The sequence below is a fragment of the Rhinoraja longicauda genome, chromosome 23, assembly GCF_053455715.1.
Source record: "Rhinoraja longicauda isolate Sanriku21f chromosome 23, sRhiLon1.1, whole genome shotgun sequence".
In the NCBI taxonomy this organism is placed as follows: Eukaryota; Metazoa; Chordata; class Chondrichthyes; order Rajiformes; family Arhynchobatidae; genus Rhinoraja; species Rhinoraja longicauda.
This window is the reverse complement of record NC_135975.1, coordinates 21,030,966-21,052,752: the sequence shown is the minus strand read 5'-3', so window position 1 is coordinate 21,052,752 and position 21,787 is coordinate 21,030,966. Positions and strand designations below refer to the sequence as shown.

Here is a 21,787-nt window from a genome sequence, read left to right as displayed (position 1 = left end):
GTAGGTCAGGCAGCACCTGTGGAGGAAAAAGAACTTGATCTCTGGGATCAAGAGCTTCTCTTTGGGTTCTTTTCAAAGTCAATGTCAATTCTATCTTGGCCTTGAGTTCCGTAGAAATTGGAATCCATTTGGTATCTCTTTGATTAACGTACTTGTTCACGATTAGAAAAGAAAGTGTGCATTTTACTCTTTTTTAAAAAAAAAAGCCATATTTAGTCTTGAACAAAACCTTGAATTTCTTCTAAAGACTAGGAACAAATAATTCAGATGAATATTATTGTGGCACCTCAAAGATTAATAACTTTGTGCCATTAAAAGGAAATTGAATGTGATTAGATAAGTGAGCTATACTTTTTCATTTTGTTTGGACCAAAGCTAATGGTCTAGAGATGGAGAACAAAATCTGTACTGTTTTACAAATGTATTAGTTTATTATTGGCAATTGTTTAATATTCTCATGTACCAAGATACTGTGAAAAATGGTTATAAGAAATAAAATTCATGAATGATTAGCATAATAGTTATTGGAGAAATTAAAACTTTTCCATTACCTGAATTAGAATATGATTTAACTTGAGTGCCACCTGGAAGATTTTGTGAAAGATTGAAGTGGGAGTGGATGAGGCTCTCAAAGGAAACAATTATGTATTGCAAATTCAATTGCCAAAAAATCTCTACTCTGACTTGTTTTTGAAGTCAAACGAGCTAAAACTCTCAATGAACCATAAAAATGAACTATTTTGCACTGCACTTTGTCAGCACAGTCCTATCTTCCTATATTGTGTTCAGATGTTATGTATGCATGCTTAACTTCCCATAGTTTGATAGCTTGCATCTTAAAAACAGAAAAAAGCAGTTGCTCATTTTATTTTTTTGTTTTCGATTGCATGGTGATCAATTAGTTTATTTTGTAAATTTAGTGCATTGTTGGCTAATCCTAGATGTGCTGAGGAAAGGATGGTCCACTGATTTTTGAAGTGGAAGCAGAAAATGCTGAGGATGATTGGTAAGATAGGTGGCCTCTCTGGAGAGAAAGAAACAGAATTAATGTTTAATGCTGGTGAAATGTCAGGGATTGATTAATCTGCCTGCATGTTAATGATATATCAGAATAGTGCTTCTTAAAGAAAATGGTGGGGGCTAATTGTAGCATTCGTAGACTTGTCCGCAGCATATGACACTGTAAACCACCATGAAAGCCAAACTGCACCAAACACTACAGGACTCTCATCTTGTCCAGTTCATCATGACAATGATGGAGAACCGCCGCTTCTTCGTATGCCTGAATGGTCTGAACAACCGTTGAAGATGCCAAAAGAATGGTCTACCACAGGGCAGTGTCCTTGCCCCAACGTTCTTCAATGTATACACCAATGACCAACCCATCACCCCGAAACTAGGTCGTTTCTGTATGCCGATGACTTGTGCATCGCAACGCAATCCTCAGACTTCAGCCAGATTGAGACCTTACTGGAGGCTGCTCTGCAGAATATGACAACATACTACCAATAGAATTCACTGCGTCTAAACCCAACAAAAACATAAGGCGCAGCTTTCCACCTCCGGAACCGGGATGCGAAACGTCAACTGCAGGTGCGATGGAATGATGTCCTGTTGGAACACTGCAAAGCCCCAAAGTACCTAGTTGTGGTTCTCGATCGCACGTTATCATATCGCCAACATGTTGAGAAAACCAAGGCAAAGGTCAACACCTGGAACAATGTCATCGAAAAACGGGCAAACAGCTCATTTGGAAGTGACCCAACAACAATCCGCACTGCCGCCCTGACTCTCTGTTTCTCTGTGGCAGAATATGCAAGCCCCGTCTGGAGCCATTCTAAACATGCACGCAAGGTGGACTCTGCATTGAACACTGCCTGCAGGAAAATCACAGGATGCCTGAAGCTGACAAAGGTTGAACATTTGTACGAGCTGGCTGGCATCGACGAAACATCTTGAAGAGGTGATCGGGCAGCTGCAGTAGAATGCTTCAATGCAGACACAGACCCCCGTCACCCCTTGCACAATCACCAACATGCCAAGAAACGCTTGAAGAGTTGGTACAGCTTCCTGGAACTAGAGCCAACCGCGCCAGGTACCAAAACCAAGCAACAGATGGCACCAGGACACCACCTTCCTTATACTACCTGGAAAGCCCTAAACCGCCTCCGCACTGGAGTGGGACGTTGCGGACTCAGCTTGAAGAAGTGGGGCTTCTTGGACTCTGACAAATGCAACTGTGGAGAGGTACAGACAATGGCCCATGTACTGACTTGTGGCGGAGGGCTGCACTGCGGGCGATCTCCGCAGAGGCACAGATGTGGCACTGGCTGGCAAAGCGATGGCAGAACATCGTCTGACACACGAGCGAATGATTGTGTTATGATGATATTTCTGAATATGCAGGGAAGGGAGCTACTTTTGGGTTAATCTTGGTGAATTGCTGCAAGTTTTGCAAACTGCAGATATGCAAAGTAGTGTTAAACCGGTGCTTGAGATCGATCAGTTCTTTTCAGCTGAGCCTCTCCAAAAAAACTTCTCAAGATGTCTTGCTCAAGATGTTTTGTAAGCAGCAGCTTCATCAAAAGATGTGATGTTCATCTGCCGGAATAAAAAAGAACAGTTTTTTTTCCTTGAAGCAAGCATGTGCCCTGTAGTAGAGTTAACAATCAAATTGAGATGATCTCCAGCAAAACAGGCACCTACAAGCACTAAGTAAAGCTATTTTTGGAGTGCTGCCTTTGTTCAAAAGAATTGCTTCCACAGAATTCAACAGGCAGAGATGTAGCAGAATGGGAAAATGGCAGCATACAATTTAAAGTACCAGAATGAATGCACCTAAATCAGCTTTACTTTTATCAATAGTACGCTCAGGATATATCCAAAGTAGTGATAGGAATGGATGAAAACGTGTTTCCATCAATGTGCATAAATTGGGGCCAGACGATGGTTTGGCTGCAATCTCAGCTGCAGAATCCCTGGTTTGACCTTGAGTGCTCTTTGTTTGACTTTCCATTGTTTCTCTGTAGCTGTGTGGATTTCCTTCGGGTGCTCTTGTTTCCTCCCCTGTTCTAAAGATGTACTGCCATGTTAATTGTTTGTTGTACATTACCCCTTAGTACAGGTAAATGGTAAAACAAAAAGTATCAAAGGAGAGTTGAGAAGAGTGTGCAACAGGCAATGTTCCCGGGTGAAGGGTAGCAGAGGGGTGATGGGATTAATTGAGAGCTGGCATGGACCTGGTGTGATGAGTGGCTGCCTCTGATATAAGGAGAAAGTAAGAACAGCAATATAAGTAATAAAGACTGTTGTGAATTGCTCCTTGAAAAATTAACTTGAAGTGATTTCTGACATTCCAGGTGAGTATTGTTACCAAAACATCATAGTCAACTGTTGATCTTGTTATTTGTGAGACTTTCCAGCATTTTGTCATCCCTCAAAGGTAGAGCAGAAACGCTGCCTTTAAATTATGTGGCCCATCTAATCTAATATAAGATTGTTGTTGGGTAGGGTGTTATAAGAATCTTGGCCTAGTGGCGAGGAAGGTATGGTGATATGCTTCCAAGTCAGGATGCATATAACCTGAAGAGTTGCACTTTAATACACCTGCAGCCTTGTTCTTTTAGGCAGTAGAGCTCAGTGATTGGATGGGAGGTGCTATTATTCAAGATTAAATTTGAAACTTAATGTGTTCAAATTTTCTCAATGATGGTACAAACGTGTGTGGTAGATATCTTTGCATTATTATGCTATTCTGTATTTAAAGTAATATATTACTCTAGGTTCAGAGAGTAAGCAATTTTGACTAAACTTGAGAGTCATCGATGTAAAATTCAAAACATAAGATGATTTAAGATTAGAATGAGGTTAAGACACAGTAGTGTAGTATTGTGGCACAGCTGGTAGTACTGCCTCGCAGTGCCAGAAACTTGGGTTTAATAGTGACCGTGGGAATTTGCACATTCTTCCTGTTACCACGTGTGTTCCTTCTGTGCGCTCCAGTTTCCTCCCACATCCCAAAGACATTGGGGTTGGAAGGTTAATTGGCTCGAAATGGCCCTGAAGTGTTGGAAGTGGCTGAGAAAATGGAATAACATAGAACTAGTGTGAATGGACTATTGATGTTTGGCGTGGACTCGATGGGCTGAAGGCCCGGTTTCCCAGCTAAAAGTGTAAAGCTATGTCATGGGGGTTGTTGGAGTTGTCTGCAGTGTTTTGTGGGTTGTTATGAACGTTCGTCATTCACTCAGTTGAAACCGGGAAACCTTCGCCTTTTAAAAAAAATGTGCAATGGTATGAAACCTGAGGCGCATCTAATTATTTCATAATTGCTAAAGCTCTGTTATGAAACAGTAGGCCCGGGATAATTTGTACACTAAAAATTTGCAAATGTCTATAAATTTTTATCTGTTGAATATCGCATCTTGAAACTGCTTAGATTGCAGGAGTGGGTTTTGAAGTATAAGGAATAATTTGAATGCTGTTTGAAAACATTTGTTTGATACTTCTATGTTATTAATTGTAGGAGGCATTTATGTTTAGGCTAGTTACTGTTGGCATATTATATTATTTTGTCTAGATATACCTTGCCGTATTATTTTGGACACTTGGGGGTGGTCATTAGATGCACAGGGTGGTGTATATATGGGCATCTGGGACACAAAGCCAGGCAGACACAGGGAGGGAGAACATACAGTTCTCACCAGACCTGGACAGACCAACGACTGATCAGACCTGGGACCAGATCAGGGACAGAGCAGCCAGCCACATCCTGTATGCGGAATAAGTAAAGCCTGGTATGTTCATCTCCTTGTTTGTACAACTACTTCAATAAACAACCAATTAAACTGGAAATAATGCCTGGAAAATCTGATCTATTAGGTCTGCGTAAGATCACTCCAACTTCCTGTGTAGTAATGGCAAGTGGAAAAGAAGTAATTGGAAAAGTCGGAAAGTTGCCATTACATTAATATTTTTCTGCTTCATTCATTCAATGTGCATTTGCCTAGATTTTCCTGGACTCTGTCACTTAGAGTCCCAGGCTACAGATTTCACCCCTTTGCGCTCATCTGCTTCAACATTTCTGGAGTCGGGTGACTAGCTCTGAGCAGCAACTAAGCCGCAGGTGTTGTTATTCAGTGGCTGCATCCTGGAATGCCCCAATTGGCTTAGAGGGCAACTGGGGTAGAATATAATTGATGACATTTTACATTGAATATGGTTGTTATTCGGAAGCAATTATAAAATATTAAAATGGGTGTTGATTATGTTTAGTTAATCAAAAATGCATTAAACTAAGTATATTACCATTTTCAAATATTTAAACTAGTTTAAAAAAAAAATTGAATTACGTTTCAGAACTGAATGGGTCCTCAATAGTTTATGATAGATGAGCTGAGTGGCTTTCTTTGACCTGAGAGCCTTTATTTTACCCAGACTGACACTGCCCAGCAATAGAGCATTTGTGACCACTGCAGAATGATCAGTCGCTCAGTGGTCGTGAAATTTGAGAGGATCTCTGCACCCCTCTCAACCCTTCCGAATTTGGCGGAAGGTTTCCACTTTCTTATTTCATTTCCGCCATTCCAATTTCGCCTCACATTTTTCCGCAAAACAATACGTAATTACAATTTGTCAATTCATCCGCTAGAGGTCACTAGGGGTTCCATGAGAATCCCCCACTGTGGAAGTCTCCCCGAAACTGGGCAAGGCAGCCAATCTCGACCTCATCGGGACTTCCATGGCCGATCGGTGGGTTGAATTTGCAACCTGCGGCCGGGGCTCTGGAACTCCAGCCCAGTTGGAGCCAGCACATCTATCCCCATAGCCGACTTCCTTGGCCGGCTGGATAAACCAGCAAAGCTCTGGAACCAAGAGTGCCAGAAAATCAGTGGTGGAACTGTAATGAGTAAATATTAAATTTAAGTGCAAGATTATATAACTATATTAATTAATTAAGATGGGGTTAAAATATAAAACACAGCAATTACCACCTTTTTGGGATGATTATCAATTAATGTGCAAATTTACTTCAACAGGTACTTCCGTATGCTTAGTCGAGTCGCATATATCAACTCTTTCTTCATAACTTAGCCATACATTTTATGACCATTGTTCTTTTATTCAATACCAAGAGAATTGGGATGTGTAAGGAAAAAGCAAAATAGGAAAAACAAAACAAATCTTTTTTTTGGTGTTGCAAAAAGTATCTCTGTTCAATAACCTTTCTATAAATAGCCGAATATACTCATGATAGGCTGACATTGTACATGTAGTCCAAGAACTACAGACTGTTGGAAATAATTGTCATTTTTCACACCTGAATGAGGCGCAATGCGAATGCGCATTTGGCGTGCATACCTTATTTTTGCTGAAAAGTTGCATTACGCACCATATTATGAATTTTGTTGTAAAATTCAGAATTTTGGACATCAAAATTATGAATTTGTAAAATCAAATGTTGGGACGTCTGTGTCAGAGACTTCTTCTGGAATGGCTGAATGCTGGTGGTTCTATCAGAGTCACTGGCTATAACCAGAAATTGTTTTCACTGTAGTCTGAACTGAGTGCAGATGACATTTGCCCTGGGGAAATGGATGTGCTTGATAGTGCAAAAACTCGGGTCTTGCTGCATCAGTTAGATGTTCATTAACCAAGGATGTTGTGCTGATTTTTTTCTCTGCCATTTTAATTGTAAATTAATTAACACTAATGGGCTCACTTCCTCAGATGACATCTTCACAATATCAGGAGTCAATTTCGCACAACGATATCTCAAAATCTTGTCCATCTAAATTCGAGATTCTGGATTTTAGAAGAGCAATACTTCCACTTCAATTAATCTTGCGTACATCATTGTATTAATTGTGCCAGACTTCAGTGCATGAAGGTAATAGTTTTCAATCCCAAAAGAATCCTAGCCCTGGAAGCTGCACGCAGTGTGCTGACAGCAGCGTTAGACTGTACATCTTCTGTGCTTGTGTCATCTCTCAGCCAACTGTAATTCCTTATAGTGGTTCTGCCAAAGCAAAAGTTCCGGAAGATTTGCACTTTTAAACATCACTGTCTCTATGTTACTGACATTGTAAGATGCAGATCATTAATTATTACTCAATGAAGAGCACAGGGAAAAGTTAGAGAAATAACATGCCAGATCTGAAGCCTGCAGTTCCCATTGGAGTACATTCTTCCCGACAACTACATTAATTGCAATTAGCATTGAAGATAGAACATTTTTAATGCAAGGATTGTCACAGCTTTAAAATGTGGCTAGGTTTCTACTTTGGCCAATCAGTTTTTGATTTATGGACTTTGCATGAAGCTCCATGTCCAAAGATGTTTTATTTCCAACTTCCACCAAGATTATTGCTGCCACATTGTATTTGTGGCATCTAACCTGTTTTTGAGAACAAATAACTATCTTGTCTATTCTTACGTTTGGTTCTCTATGTTTAAAAAAAAGAAACAAATGCAATTGATGGATTTTCCGCAGAAATAAGTTTGTATAGACATGGATCTGCAATGAGCAGAAATGGTGTCTTGCATTGAATTAAGATTCAAATTTTTTTGTGATCACAAGCTCTTGCATATGTAGAAATCGAAGGTGGAGTTAGTCACAGGAGCAACGTGACCCTCTGCATGAAAAATATTAGAATGAAAAAGTACAGCATTTACCTCATCATTCATTCATGGCAACTCTGACTTCTTCTCGAAAGGCAATTTAAGCCATAACTCCACTTGAGCCCCAGATAGCGATGCTTGGTTTTATAACAGCTGGCTGGAATTTATTTATCATGTTCAGGGGGAGGGGAAAGCAGAAATAGAGATAGTGTTGGTCTTTGCCAATTCTGGAGAAGTCTAGAACTAGAGGGCATAGGTTTAAGGTGAGAGTGCAGAAATTTAAATTTATCATATGGTGAACGCTCTGTGGAACAAGATGCCAGGGATGCTGATCGAGGCAAAAAAGGAGTGTTTGAAATGCAAACAGGTTCTTGTATAGCAAAGGAGTAGTGGGTTACTGCCCTCATCTAGGCAAATGGAAGTAGACAGAATCACAACTGAAGTTGTAAAATGACAAGGAACTTTGGTCACGCAATCATATCCTCGTCTGCCACATCCAGGAGAAAGATATGCCAGTGGGCCTTGCACTATAAATGTGACTACCTTCACTAAGGTCTGTTGGAATCAACTACGGAGGGATCTCCCTACTGGTTGTCACAAGGCATCTTGTTGTCAAGGTCCTCCAAGTGACTGAAGAGCTGCACCTATGAATTACAGTTTTGATTTTGCTCATAGAAACACCTTGGACAAGATCTTGACTGACAATTTAAAAAGAAATACAAAGAGCATTGTTTTTGTCTTCAGCTTCTGAAGCCCATTCGGGAGGGATGACAAGACAGCATCTCTGAATTGCCTTTCGTTAGAAATTTATCTCCCTCCTTTTGCTTTGTGATGCCTTGCAAGCTGTTATCCTGACCTGTGGGTGCACAGCAGAGCCACTATTTGTACACACTGATATAAACCAATGCCGTGCCACCAAACTGACACTATTTTCATTCTTTCTCACATAATACTGCACCGCATCAAAGCTCACGTACAGGACAAGTGAGAGCAGCGATGCCATCCCCGCCCCAGTATAAAGTTCATACTCTAGTCAGATGGCTGCGGAGTGCAGATGACTCTTGCATCTGTATATATTTAGAGGTTGAGCTCCAAGACAGCAAGGCCTGTTCTCTGAAGTATTCGAGAGCAATGGGTCGACATTGAAAAAATTGTTTTCCACCAACAATAAAGTTCCATGATGAGAACCGGGGAAGTGTGGACCACTTCAGAGCCAGCTCTGAAAATAGAGTACAAAGATGAAATTCTCAATTTCCTGCTTTGCGCCTGTCAAGTCTTTAGACAACTGAGAATATGGATGTATGAAGCTAAAGGCTCAAACCTGGTACAAAACTGGTGATCCACTGCAGCAGAGATCCCTACTGTCCTAAATGTTTCTGAGGCTACCTACACTTCGTACCTTAAAGCACAGGCTGTCTGCTCAATCCACTTGCAAACCAATGTTGTTGGCTTCTGATAGACTGATGTTACCAGCAATGAGGCTCTAAAATTTAGTTGATTCTAATGGTCTGGCTATGTCATTCGCATGCCTTGCATCAATCACGTGAAAATAACACTTTATTCTCACCTCTGTCCTTGTCAGAGATGACCAGGTGGACAATGGAAATAATGTAAGAAAATTCTCAAAGTCTCCTTGAGAAAATGCACCATTGCCTTTGATTCCAGCAATTCCCTGCCTCTCCATGTGGAAGAACATACAGAGTAGCAGAAAACCTCATGAGCATTTATTGGGATCTCACAAACTCCCAATAAAAGCAGCAGGGAGAACGCACACCTCTCAACTACCCAACCATTCAGTGCCACATCTTTACTGTGCAGGTTCCTTATTGGCTTCAATAGCCACCCCAATCGACAGGACTGGAGTCCTGTTGTCTTTAGTCTTGTCAAAGCTGTGCCCTAAATTTAAAGTACAAGTTTCTGCTTCTCCTGAAATGTGTGTTTGGGGACCTGGACAGAGGAATAGAAATGTAATTGAAGTGTGGGGCAGTGTTGTGACCCATCATTATTACCTTGAACCCAATATTCTTTCAGAGTATCTGAGAGAGATAGGGTTTAGGAAATATGCTTGAATTACCCTGAGCTCTATTGTAATAATTACCCTAAATTAGCTGCCAGCTGAGACGACCTATAATTTAGTTTTGACCTTTAATCACGTTTGTTCACACTTCCTGCTCCAACATTTCTGCTCCATTGCTCCATTGTCTTCATAAATGGATTTCTAAATGATTTTTATTTAATTTTGGTGCTTTGGGAATATGAGACTATTTTAGTCAGCTTATCATGATTAACACTGCTTTCGGGGTCAACATTGGTCTACTCTGCCCCCTTCCAATTACTGCAAGAAACATCTGATTGTTTACAATGTCTACACTCTAGAATGTTTTTTCTTTTACTGTTCCCTGCTTTTTCATGTAATTGTTTTTGTTTCCTCATCTCCAGTTTGATCATCTGGTTGATTCCTGATAGTCGTGTGTCTACAAAGACAAGAACACAAGAAAATAGGAGCTAGATGTAGGCTACCAAATGCCCCAAGTCTAATCTGTTTCCAGTGTGATTATGGCTGATCTCTAACCTCAACTCCTTCTGTGCCAGTCCCTTGTGACCCTTGACAAAATCTTGCTAATATTTATCTGTTGCTACCTTAAAACATCCAGTAATTTTTCTCTATCATCCTGGGTGTAGGAAGGGCAGAGAGTTCCAAAGATTTGCTTTCCTGTGAAAGAAAGGTGGGTTTCTTAAAATTCAGTCTATGCCACTTCATTCTCTTGTTCCTATTGGTTCTAAAAAATATATCAAAGCTAATGCCACTATGACGGCAGGTCCCACAAACAGCAATCTGTTGGAATGAATTTGATGGTGGGATAAATATTGACCCGAACACTGGCGATTACTTTCAAGTGTCTTGGAATTATTTGTGTTGGTTTGTGATCTGTGAGTGCAGGTTAACATGTTATCGGGAAGATGGCACCTCCAGGAGTGCAGCATTTCCTTGTCCTATACTGAAGTGGTATTCTAAATTTTCATGTTCAAATCTTTGGAATGCAATTTGGACATTTCAGATTTCAGACAGAGGTGTGGATGCAGCTGTCGAGCCATCACTGACACTGCTTAACCCGTTCCACGCTATTCACAGATATAAGTAACAACTTCATTGAGGTGTAACAAGTAAAGTTTGTTATATACGGCAGTGGTTCATTACCCCAACATGCCAATACCCAATTATATTGTCACTTGTTTCTGTGTGTGCCAGTTTTCTCAGATCAACGAATGATGAGTTGGATCAGGATTGCTGGCAGAATTTTCCCAATGTGTCAAGAGTCACCTGTAATCCCAGTTAAGATTCAGTTTTGATCGCTTAACTTTCTCTGGTTCTGCAATGACATCTACTAGCTTTCTATTCTGCTTGGCTTGTTGATACATTTGCTGCTCTGTATACTCATTAAGCATTCGGGGGTTAATATTTTTATTTAGAATTATCTATTTAAATATCAACACGAACAACTCAAAATAACTTGTAACTTCTCTGGAATTCCATCTCCATTGGGTTATGGCTGTTTAATCTGTTATGGCCTTCAAGTTCCTCACTCCTTGTTTAACAGCTTCAAAGAGCATTTCTTTGCTTTTAGCTATCCCTCTATTTCTTCCTCTGTGTTGGCAAGAACTCTATTGTTATGTCTCTGTCCAAGCATCCTGCAGGATTATTGTATGTCCTTTAAGAGTAGTCTGTTAATAAATAGTGAAATGTCTGATGTTGTCATTTATTCAATGTTAGTCCCTTGCTCCCATGATGGTTTATTTCTTATCTCTTTCCTTGCTTTTTCCATTAAAATTGATATTGTCACATGTTATTGATTTTGTCACATGTACCTTGATACAGTGAAAAACTTACTAGTCAAAACATATACAAGTACAATCAAGTAAACCAGGTAGTGTAAAAGTATATGCAAAATGTATGTAAAAACATTTTTAGATTCATAAGTGTGTTGAATGTTTAGATAATCACTTAACAAACAAATGACATTTTGGATTAAGCAGCAATAGTGTCCAGTAAAAAATATGTATTTTACTGCACTGAACATTTGTAGAATTTAAGATGTTTCCATTTTGTACAAATGAATTTGGGACAGAAAGTTATTTTTATCAATAGTTTTTTTGCTAATATTTGCACTTTTATTAATCCTGTAAAATTGAGCATGTTGCTGTAATTTCTTTGTAGCTTCTCCAGAAATAGTCTGCCATGAGCACCCTCTGGTGGAGCTATTGATTAGTACAGCACCACGAATCTGTGTAGCTAGTTGTGGCAAGTAATTTCATGAACTTTTTATTCAATGGGTATAATTAGAATTTATACCATTAAATTTATTATAATAATGAGTATAATTAGAATATTTTTAATTTGTTGGTTGTATCTTTCAAGCATGCAATGATATTAGTTTGAAGTTTGTAATCTCTGCAAACTCATTTCATTAGTGGCTTTAAAAGAGATGACCGAAGATTGAATATATTATTATGTACTACTGTATTTTCTATTTGATTGTAAAAATGCGATATATGTTGACCACTTCCACAGTGCTACTTCATGAAGTTTTGTAAAAAGAACATGGTTTTTACATGAGTTATTTGGTGCAGAAATCAACCATCAGTGATTGGATGATAAACATAAAGCTTTCTCTTTAATGTCATGTTTCTCTGCCATATGTAGAAAAACTTGTGAGGGAAAACAATCAAAAGATAATTAAATGGCTGAAAACCAAAGGAAAATACACCCATTTCATTTGATATACCACAATTTTGAGCTTTATGATCGCCTTTTTGATGCTTCTCTTAAAGAGGATGCCAATACCCCTAGTGTGTCTGACATAATCATAATGCTGATACTCCTGTAGGTTAGTAAATGAAACACCAAAATTGTACTATACAGTATAATTACATAAATCAGCCCTTCTGTGAGTCCTTCAGATTTGGATAAATCAAATGGAAACCATTCTCGTGCCCAATTAATTTTTTTGGTGTGCTTGTATATGGCCGCGTGGCTTCTTTTGACGTACTCCCAGGATTTTACACTTGTATGTTGTGACTATGGTAAAATATGTTTATGAATGAAAGAAATAGGAGTGCTTTTTTGTTCAGTTATCTTCATCACCTGACCTTTATTTCAATCAACTCGCGCAATACATATCTGATTTCTCATAGTTATGTGAGAAACCACAAAGTCAGTTGTAATAAATACTCTACAATTTCGTACTGTAGACTTCAACTGTGGTGCATTTGTTGTCCTATTTTATTTCCAAGACCACAGTTAAGATAGTGCTTCAGTATAAAGTCACTCTAATGCTATTCAATAGTTGTATATGAGGTCAGCATGATAATTTTTCTAATTATATAGGCTTTGCTTATGAGATGTGGGTAATTAGTGGCAGCACTTGTCATTAAATTGTGTCCACCCCAGGGAAATTATCCCTTCAAGTACAGAGAAGCTACATGAAAATTAATCTTTAGCAGTCAGACTTTGTAACAAAGCAAATAAATCACAGCATGGATCGCATTGTTTCGCTCAGCATATGAATACTTAAATAACTCAGTGCAAAAGACTTGAGGAAAATGTAACGTTTATCAATTTAATTTATCAAAATAACATTGTAGAATGTCTTTATTTGCATTTTGGTAATTTAGTTGTTTAATATTTGCCTTTATTAAGACAGTACCAACCATCCTGATATGTTTTGTAATGTTAGGGATTTTTTGCAGTACATTCAACAGCATATTTCTTACCATGATTGTTTTCACGAAGAAACCAAAGTAATGTGTAATTAAAATATGCTCTCACCGTAATGATTATTTATAGATATTTGTAAATTATGCATGGATTAATTTTATGTTTTGTCAGATTTGATTTAAAATTTAAAATTTTAAAATTGTTGATTGATATAGATAAACTGTTTCTGCTTATTAAAGATTCAATGCCGAGGAGGAATAGTCAATCAGTAAGAGTTAAAACGTTTCAGGAGTGTAGTCGGAAAACTCCACAAATGAAAATAGGACTAAATATTCTATCCTTTTTTCCATTCATTGTTGTTTCCTGGACATATGGAACAACTTGTGCTGTGTTAATGAGCTACTTTTAAAGGCTTCAGTATATTAATGTTGCCATAATGTATTGGTAGAGTTCATAAATGGAATCCCTAATCCATATCTGTTTTTGTCTGCTCATAGAATAATCCTATTATCTCCCTATTTTCCCTGTAACCTATTTTTTTTTGCCCAATCTCCACCTCCTCCTGGATTCTATCAATTACCTCAACACTGGGGAAAATTTGCAGGAGCCTGTTTAATTGTTTCTTAGTAATTTAAAATTAGTGGATTTTAAAAAAACAATAAAGCAAACTCCACCATTTAAGAAATATAAATTGTCTTATGGTTGCCCATTGATCTAGCAGCCTTTACCACCCCTTCAAAGTTCAAACCAGGTATAATCTCATGCCGATTCAGAAGACAAATTCCCTGGTGTGACTGCTGGCTTCATAGAGAAGCTTGTGCTTTGCTGCAGGAGTGCAATGTTTGAGCACAGAAGTTTGATATGGGATTTTCCAGCATTCTGGTCTGTTTAAACTATTGCCTCATGAAATATAAATGTAATGAACTATTGAAACTTTATTTTTGTCAAATATTCTTGGTTTATTGGATTAGTTGTGGACATTGTTTACATTGAAATAAGACATGGTATTGCCAAGGAAGCAAAGTTGTATCTTTTCTCTGTCTAGCCCTAACCCCCCCCCCCCCCCCCCCCCCCAATGATAGTGGAAATGAGACATATGGTATGTTTGCCTTCGTTGATCGTGGCATTCAGTGTAAGGGAGAGTCAGGATGCAGTGTAGACACTTTGGTTGCACCGCATTTGGAGTATTGCAGTAATTCTGTTCCCTCATTTCAAAAAGGATGTGGAGGCTTTGGAGAGGCAGAAGAGGATTAGCAGAATTATGCCTGGATTAAGGAGTATTGGCTACAAGGAGAGGTTAGACAGACTTGAATTGTTTTCTAAGAATGCTGGAAGTTGAGGGGAGATCTGATAAGAATATTATGAGAGGCATTGATGGCTTAGACAGAATCTTTTTCTCGGTAGAAATGTCAAAGACTAGAGGGTATAACTATAAGATGAAAGAGGAAAGATTTAAAGGTTTGTGGGGCAGGTTTTGTGTGGTGAGTGGAACGCTCTCGGGGGTAGTGATGGAGGGAGATACAATAGTGTTTAACACGTTTTTAGATTGGTTCATAGATTTGCAGGGAATGGAGGGATATGGAACATGTGCAGGCAGATGAGATTAGTTTATTTTGGTATCATGTTCGGCACAGACATTGTGGGCTGAAAGGCCTGTTCCTGTGCTGTACCTTTATGTTCAGGTGAAGAAATGGAGGTAGCCGTTTGTGGTCTGACAGCGGCAATCTGATCAAAATTTGCTGGTGAAAACAAATGGTTCATTTTTCCAAGTACCTGTGATCTCTGGTTTTCTGGTTGTAGAGTTAAATGTAAGGTCACCATTCAATGATATGGGTTCTTTGATCTGACTGCTTTTTGGTTTGAGTAGAATTGTTCAAAGAAGGCAGGGGAAGCTGTTTTTCTGCACTCTTCGAGTAGCCTAGCTTTGTGATTATCACTGGGCTTCAGAACCAACTGCAGCTTGGAAATTGGTGTAAGTTATCAAAGAAGTAATGTTCATAGCAACACATTTGCTTCCCTACTGATAAAAGTGCACAGATAATTGGAACGCATTTGAGATATTTCAAATTTACTCTGGATTTTTACTTGTCGAAATGTAATAGGCCACATTTAACTGATCCCTTCGAAAGGCACCTGAAAGAACTTGAAATTGGTCATTACGTGATGCCATTCTGATGGCTGAGGAAATGCTGTCAAAGTGGATGCAGTAGCATTACTAATTCTCATTATTGTTAATATTTAACAGTAATATGCAAGTGACTTTTGAAAGGTGCATGAAAAAATAGACTGGCAATTCAGCAGAATATTGGAAGTTCTCAGGATATAATAAGTAAATGACTTGCTGAGTGTCATGCATAATTTTGCACAGCTATCATTACACTAAAACTTTGGACAAAATGAAGATGTTGTATGTTACCATGCTGCAGTTTTGAAAACGTTGCCCTTTTGATGGTGATACTTTGACAGTAGACACACTTCATTGGCCCCTTTCAATTGCATGTGCCCTTCCAAATTGTATAAGGTGATATCTTGAAGATGTATGTTCTCAATGTAAATCATGGCACAGGACTGAAAGTTGACATCAGATTGTACCATGATCTTTTACATTTTAAAATTCTGTTTGATTCCATGCTTGGTTACTTCCATCTCTTTCTTTACCTACCAAATGACCATAACCTTTGCTGTTAATTCCTTTGTGCATGTGACCTATTTTTCGGGAAGTGCTTTTGATGGTGAGGTTCAGAGAATGTTGAGCTCTTGTTTTTCAGACAAGAATGTCAGTTACAATAAATAATTGATTTCACTTCTATGATCTCAGCGTGATAGTAATTGCTAGGTTTCATTCAGCATTTAATTATTACAGCTTTACATTCTGATTCTAACTGCATGTTTCCCCAAATCCTTTGTTATTTATCTGTGACCTTTAGGTTACTTATCTATTGAAAATGGCCAAATCATTTTTCCAAATGTGGACTCCTTCTAGTTAAAAAGAGCAAAGTTTCACTGTGGATTCTCGAATTCTAGGTTTGAAGGAAGGAAGGAAAAATCGGCTGACACAAGGCTCATAATTTTATCAAATATATAGTTGCAGAAAAAATTATGTAAACAAGTTCAAAGTTCAAAAACACTTTAATTGTCCCCGTGGGGCAATTTACAAAGGCATCAGTTAAGAAGCAGTTATAAAGGATTTGAATAAGCCCCCTAAAATCTGGGCTGATGTTCATTGTTGGGTATGAAGGCATCCACCCTGACAAAATAATCATTCAGATTTCATTTGAGTACTGGTGGCCCACAATGGGAGGATGTTTTCATCTCACCAAGTGGCGATACAGTTACATGGTTAATCACAGAGGCCGATAAAATGTTTGCCTACCTCTCAAGAGACTTGAAATACTAATTGGAACAAATGATGCAATATTTCAATAAAGCGAAGGTTAGAAAATGAAAATGAACAAACTGAAATTTCTGGAATATGAAATAAAAATAGAAAATACTGGAAACACTCAGAAGTCAGGCAGCATCTGTGTAAAGAGAAATGGTTTATATTTCTGTTCGAAGTTCCTTCATCAAACATGTAATAGTGAAAAAACAAGTAAACTTCAAGTTGCAGAGTGGGTAGGGGAAGGATGAATAAATCAAATGACTTGTGCTAAAGGGCGAGGCCAAGCTTACTTTGGTGATACGCTGTTCTCAAAGCTGTCTGGTTGATAGATTAATGAGAGGGGGGGGGGGGGGTAGGGGAGAAATGCCCGACCGATCAGGGAAACCTGTGGTTAGTTAATATTACAGATGATAAACTTGCAGCGAAGTCCCCAGCTGTGACGCAAACAGAAAAGGAGAATTGTTAAATATTGGTAGACAAAGTTCATCAAACTTGTGTTGACCCTCTTTGGAATACACCGGAAACTATCGTGTTACGTCAAGGTGGGAGTGACATGGAGAATTGAAATAGTTGTCAACTGGAAGCTCACAGTTCCCCCTGAGGTTTGAATAAAGGTACTCTGCAGTGGTCACCAATTTGCATTTTGTTTCTTCAATGAGGCGGAGGTCACGTCATGAGCAACCGAGCCTTGGTTGGATGCCAGCTTGATTACATTGTCTGACTTATCGTGTCGAATTTCAGGGAGGATGCACTGACATAGAAGTGTGATGCAGCTTGAAATTTGGAGATAAATTATAGTGACAGATTGCAAAAAAAGAGATGTTTGTATTGCATCTTTTTACAACCGCAGGATATGTCAAAGCCAATGCAATACTCTTGAGGTTTCAAGGTCATTTTATTGTCACATGTACCAATTAAGGTACAGTGAAATTTGAGTTGCCGTACTCTGGTTAAGCAACATGATTTGTATTCTGAATTAGTAAAGTTGAAGATTATAGAATCATAGAGTATGTTAACATGTTAAAGTTCGATTCTTTAAGACAGACAACAATACCATAAAGTGGTAAAACATTAGAGTCTTTATTATGCCAGTGGGAGTGGGAGAGCTACAACTAGTATGCTTGCATACTACAGTCACTCGAGGACCCCACTTACCCACAGATTGTTTCACCGGCACATTTATACACCAAATACAATAGGTTTTACAAGTGATCACAGAACCAGATACCCCGGAAGGGTGGTCTTGCAAGAGGATAGGAGTTCAATTAATCATTACCCACTACGATTGACCATGTACGAGGTCATCAGTTCAGTCTACTAACATAAACACATCTTCCTGGTGCTCAGCTTTATGGTGGTTGTAAAGGGGCTCATTCTACTCTGTGCTCTTCCTTAGTATCCGTTCCCTATCCATTGTAATTTTACAACACCCCCTTTTTAATCACAAGCTGGCAGCTACACAGAGATAGCCTTGCAGGCGTCTGAGGTATGCAATCTAATTTAGTGACAGTTCATCTTCATGTAGCATTTGGTCACGTACACCTTAACCCTTAAATCCGCCTCCTTTACAAACTGGCCCTTCGGCGCATTGTGGCCCCATACACCAAGCTATACCGTGGGTTCAGTCCTGGCCTCTGGTGCTGTCTGTGTTAAGTTGGCATGTTCACCCAGTGACTACATTGGCTTGTGTAGGAAGGTACTGCAGATGCTGGTTTAAACCGAAGATAGACACAAAATACTGGAGTAACTCAATGGGACAGGCAGCATCTCTGGAGAGAAGGAATGGGTGATGTTTCGGGTCGAGATCCTCCTTCAGACTCGGCTACATTGGTTTCCTCAGTGTGTTCCAGTTTCCTTTCACGCTCCATGCTGTTTATGTAGGTTACTTGGGCACTAATAAATTGTTGTTAGTGTGCAGGTGAGTGATTAAAATATGGGAGATGGGAATGCAGTGAGAATAAAATGTAATGTATTAGTTTAAATGGCTGCTTGATGGTCAGTATAGACTTGGTGAGGGCTTTTGTGCTACGTCACTAACTCTTAACTTCAAAATACATTGTACTATTTGCTCTGCTATTAAAAAGCTACCACTTCAATTAAATAACGGGACGATTTGGCAGTTGAATAATTTTATGAAGGGAATATCTGTTGAATTTCAAGTGCATTTGCATTCTTATAAACTCTCTCAGCTCTTGGTTATGATCTTAATGTTTTTTGTTTTCCCCATGCAGAAGGAGAGGTGGAAAATTTTGACGTTTCCAGTTTGCCTGATGAAGTGTTGCAGAATATTGAAGCCGATAGTTTCTGGTGCATGAGCAAATTACTTGATGGCATTCAGGTAAATTACCCTGCCTTTGCCAGTAATGATAACTGATGAATTTCATACTTGAAAGTATCTTGGGATAGCAGTAAATGAACCTGCAGAAATTGGGAAGTCCTCAATCCTTGTAGTCACTGGATTCACTGTAATGAGAGACGATATAAATATGTTTGGTTTTCCTTATGGACATTAGTGTTGTCACTTAATCCTGAAATGTTGAAATACAAGCATTTTTCTATCCCCTCCTGTGGGATAGTGAATGAAATGTATATTTTATTTTCAAAAACACTTAAGTTCTCTATATTGGCAAATTTAATTGAGTCCTTTAAGTTATGACAATCTTTTAACATTTTATCTTCTTGGCTTTGTTTGCTTTGAATTTAAATTAACATTCAGTAAATACACAATGTTTTTGAGGTTGTCAAGAATATCCCTTTTGATATATTTGTTTTTGAGAACTCTGCTGTTGCAGAAATGCAGTTCCACGCTTAATGTGATTTATCTCAAATTTTGCTGAATTTTAGTTTTCAGTACAATTTGGTCCAATTGGTAACTTTGGTTCTGCTTGGACACTGGGAACTTTACTTTATTAAATGGTCTAGACTTTGTAGTTGGAATGACAGTGAAAATTGTCAACTATGAAACTAATGCTGACTTTTGCTGACCCCTACATGGAGAATTAAAGTTGGCAAGGTGATGCCGAATAAACCCGTTTCTCTATTGGATGCACTTGCAACCATGCCCTATGCAATCAGCGCAGAAATATTGATTTGACATGACAACTTTTTACACATTGTCCACACAGTGGGAAATACTGAAAGTGGAATGCTTGTTCATTAAGTTAGAACTTAATTTTTAACAGCATACAAATCTATTATGATCTCTGGCCCTGGTAGCTAATTTGTATCCCAAATTACTTCAATAATCATTTCAGAATTACAACTTCTCCATTGCATCTGCTTCTTTGATTGTAATTCCTGGCGTAATGTGGTCACTGGTGGATGAATTTGAGATTATTTTAGTCAGCTTTGTTGATGTCCTTGCCTCGAAACATCTGTCTGGTTTCATTCATAAGGCAATGTTGGGCCATCTTTCGTGAATGACAAAACATTATAAGTCCATTGTATATATTTCAATTAGAAAAATACTGTTTAATATCAAATCCTTATCATAACTTTGCTGTCATATTATAATTTCAATAGAATATTTATTTAAATTGGAAGTATTGTTTAACTGCATCTTAATATTAGCAAGTCATTTGTTTGCTTTTAAAGCTGTTAAATGCTAGATTGGGGTTGTGAGATGCAAATGTGAGTGCTCACAATCACGATGCTCGAGACAATCTAGAGAAACAAGTATATTTTATTTGCAAATCTGCAGAGTTGGGTGCCTCCCCTCTCGAGACACACCGAGGTCGGGAAAATCCCTTCTTTTTATTCACTTCACTTTACAATTGTCACACCTTAAATTCCTCCCCTGATCTCCACCATTGGTGTGTCTCGAGAGGGGAGGCACCCAACTCTGCAGATTTGCAAATAAAATATACTTGTTTCTCTAGATTGTCTCGAGCATCGTGATTGTGAGCACTCACATTTGCATCTCACAGGGTGAAATACATTAATTTTAAAATGTACACAGCATAAAATAAATTGTAATTGAAAGTTAAAAGTGCAAATTCTCAAAATTTTAAATTTTAAATGTTGTAATTGCTAAGCAGGTGAGGCAGCATTTGCGGATAGAGAAATAATTCACGTTTTAGGTGGAAGAAGGACAAAACTGGTGAAGAGTGAACTGAACTGTAATTGCGATGGGTGGGGGAACGTTTAGTTTATTATTGTCACGTACAGTGAAATGCTGACGAATAGCTAGATAATGGATAGGACAAGTGGAAATGCTTTGATGGGGTGAGACCATGGTTGCAGTGGGGATAAGCTATAAATGAGATGCTCTGTCAGTGGGTCAATGCCAACCTTTGTTCATAGATCTTGTGATATGAGAGTGGTTTGAGAATGAGAATTCGGGCAATGGAACACAAGATTGAGATGCAGGGATGCTTATGAGAGGAAAAACTGCCACTAGCACACCTGGATGACCTGGCCTATTAAGGTGAAAGTTTGGTGAAAGCAAGTTACCAGACGTTAATTGGAAAAATCAATATGGAGTTCAAGTGGCTGCTACATGTACAGGTGGAAGAAGTGGCACAGTTTCTCAAACCTACATTGGGCTTGTTATAAAAGTGCAGAGGACCACAGACGGATAGGATAATTATGGAGTGGGATGCAAAATTAGTATTTCCTAATCTCAGTGCTCTTAATTTCTCCAATAATGTTTCTTCTCCTTATTTCCAAGTTTAATTACATAATTATGCCTTTAAGGAACCTCATTAAATTATAGTACTTTATTTCCTTTATCTATAGAAGTTCTTACTTTTTCGTTTCTGGCTAGGCTAAAATTGTATTTTTTTTTCTTTTGTTTATGAACGTCTCAGTTTCTCTCCCTCTCCCCCTCCCCCTCCTCCCACACAACCATACCTATGCTGCATTTGCTGTCACTTTGTCTATACCTGCATGATTTTAAATGCTCAAAACACAATTCCTTCCATTCTCTTTTGTTTCATGAGAACAGTTCTTGTCTGTCCACACAACTGTTGTCTCCATCTCTAGAATCATTTCAGTAAATCTCATTTGTATAGTGTCCAGATTCATTAGATCTTTCCCAATATATGTTTCCCGGATTAGACATTGTACTC

At 38.6% G+C, this 21,787-nt stretch overlaps 1 protein-coding gene across 4 annotated transcripts in view; it reads left to right on the top strand.

Annotated features, from left to right (window-relative positions):
- tbc1d22a (TBC1 domain family, member 22a) overlaps positions 1-21,787 on the top strand; it is a 171,369-nt gene that overhangs the window by 54,621 nt on the left and 94,961 nt on the right. For all 4 annotated transcript variants that reach the window (XM_078419804.1, XM_078419807.1, XM_078419806.1 and 1 more), the window contains one exon: positions 18,950-19,056. In XM_078419804.1, coding sequence (XP_078275930.1) covers positions 18,950-19,056 — 107 coding nt within the window. The remainder of the gene's footprint in view (positions 1-18,949; positions 19,057-21,787) is intronic.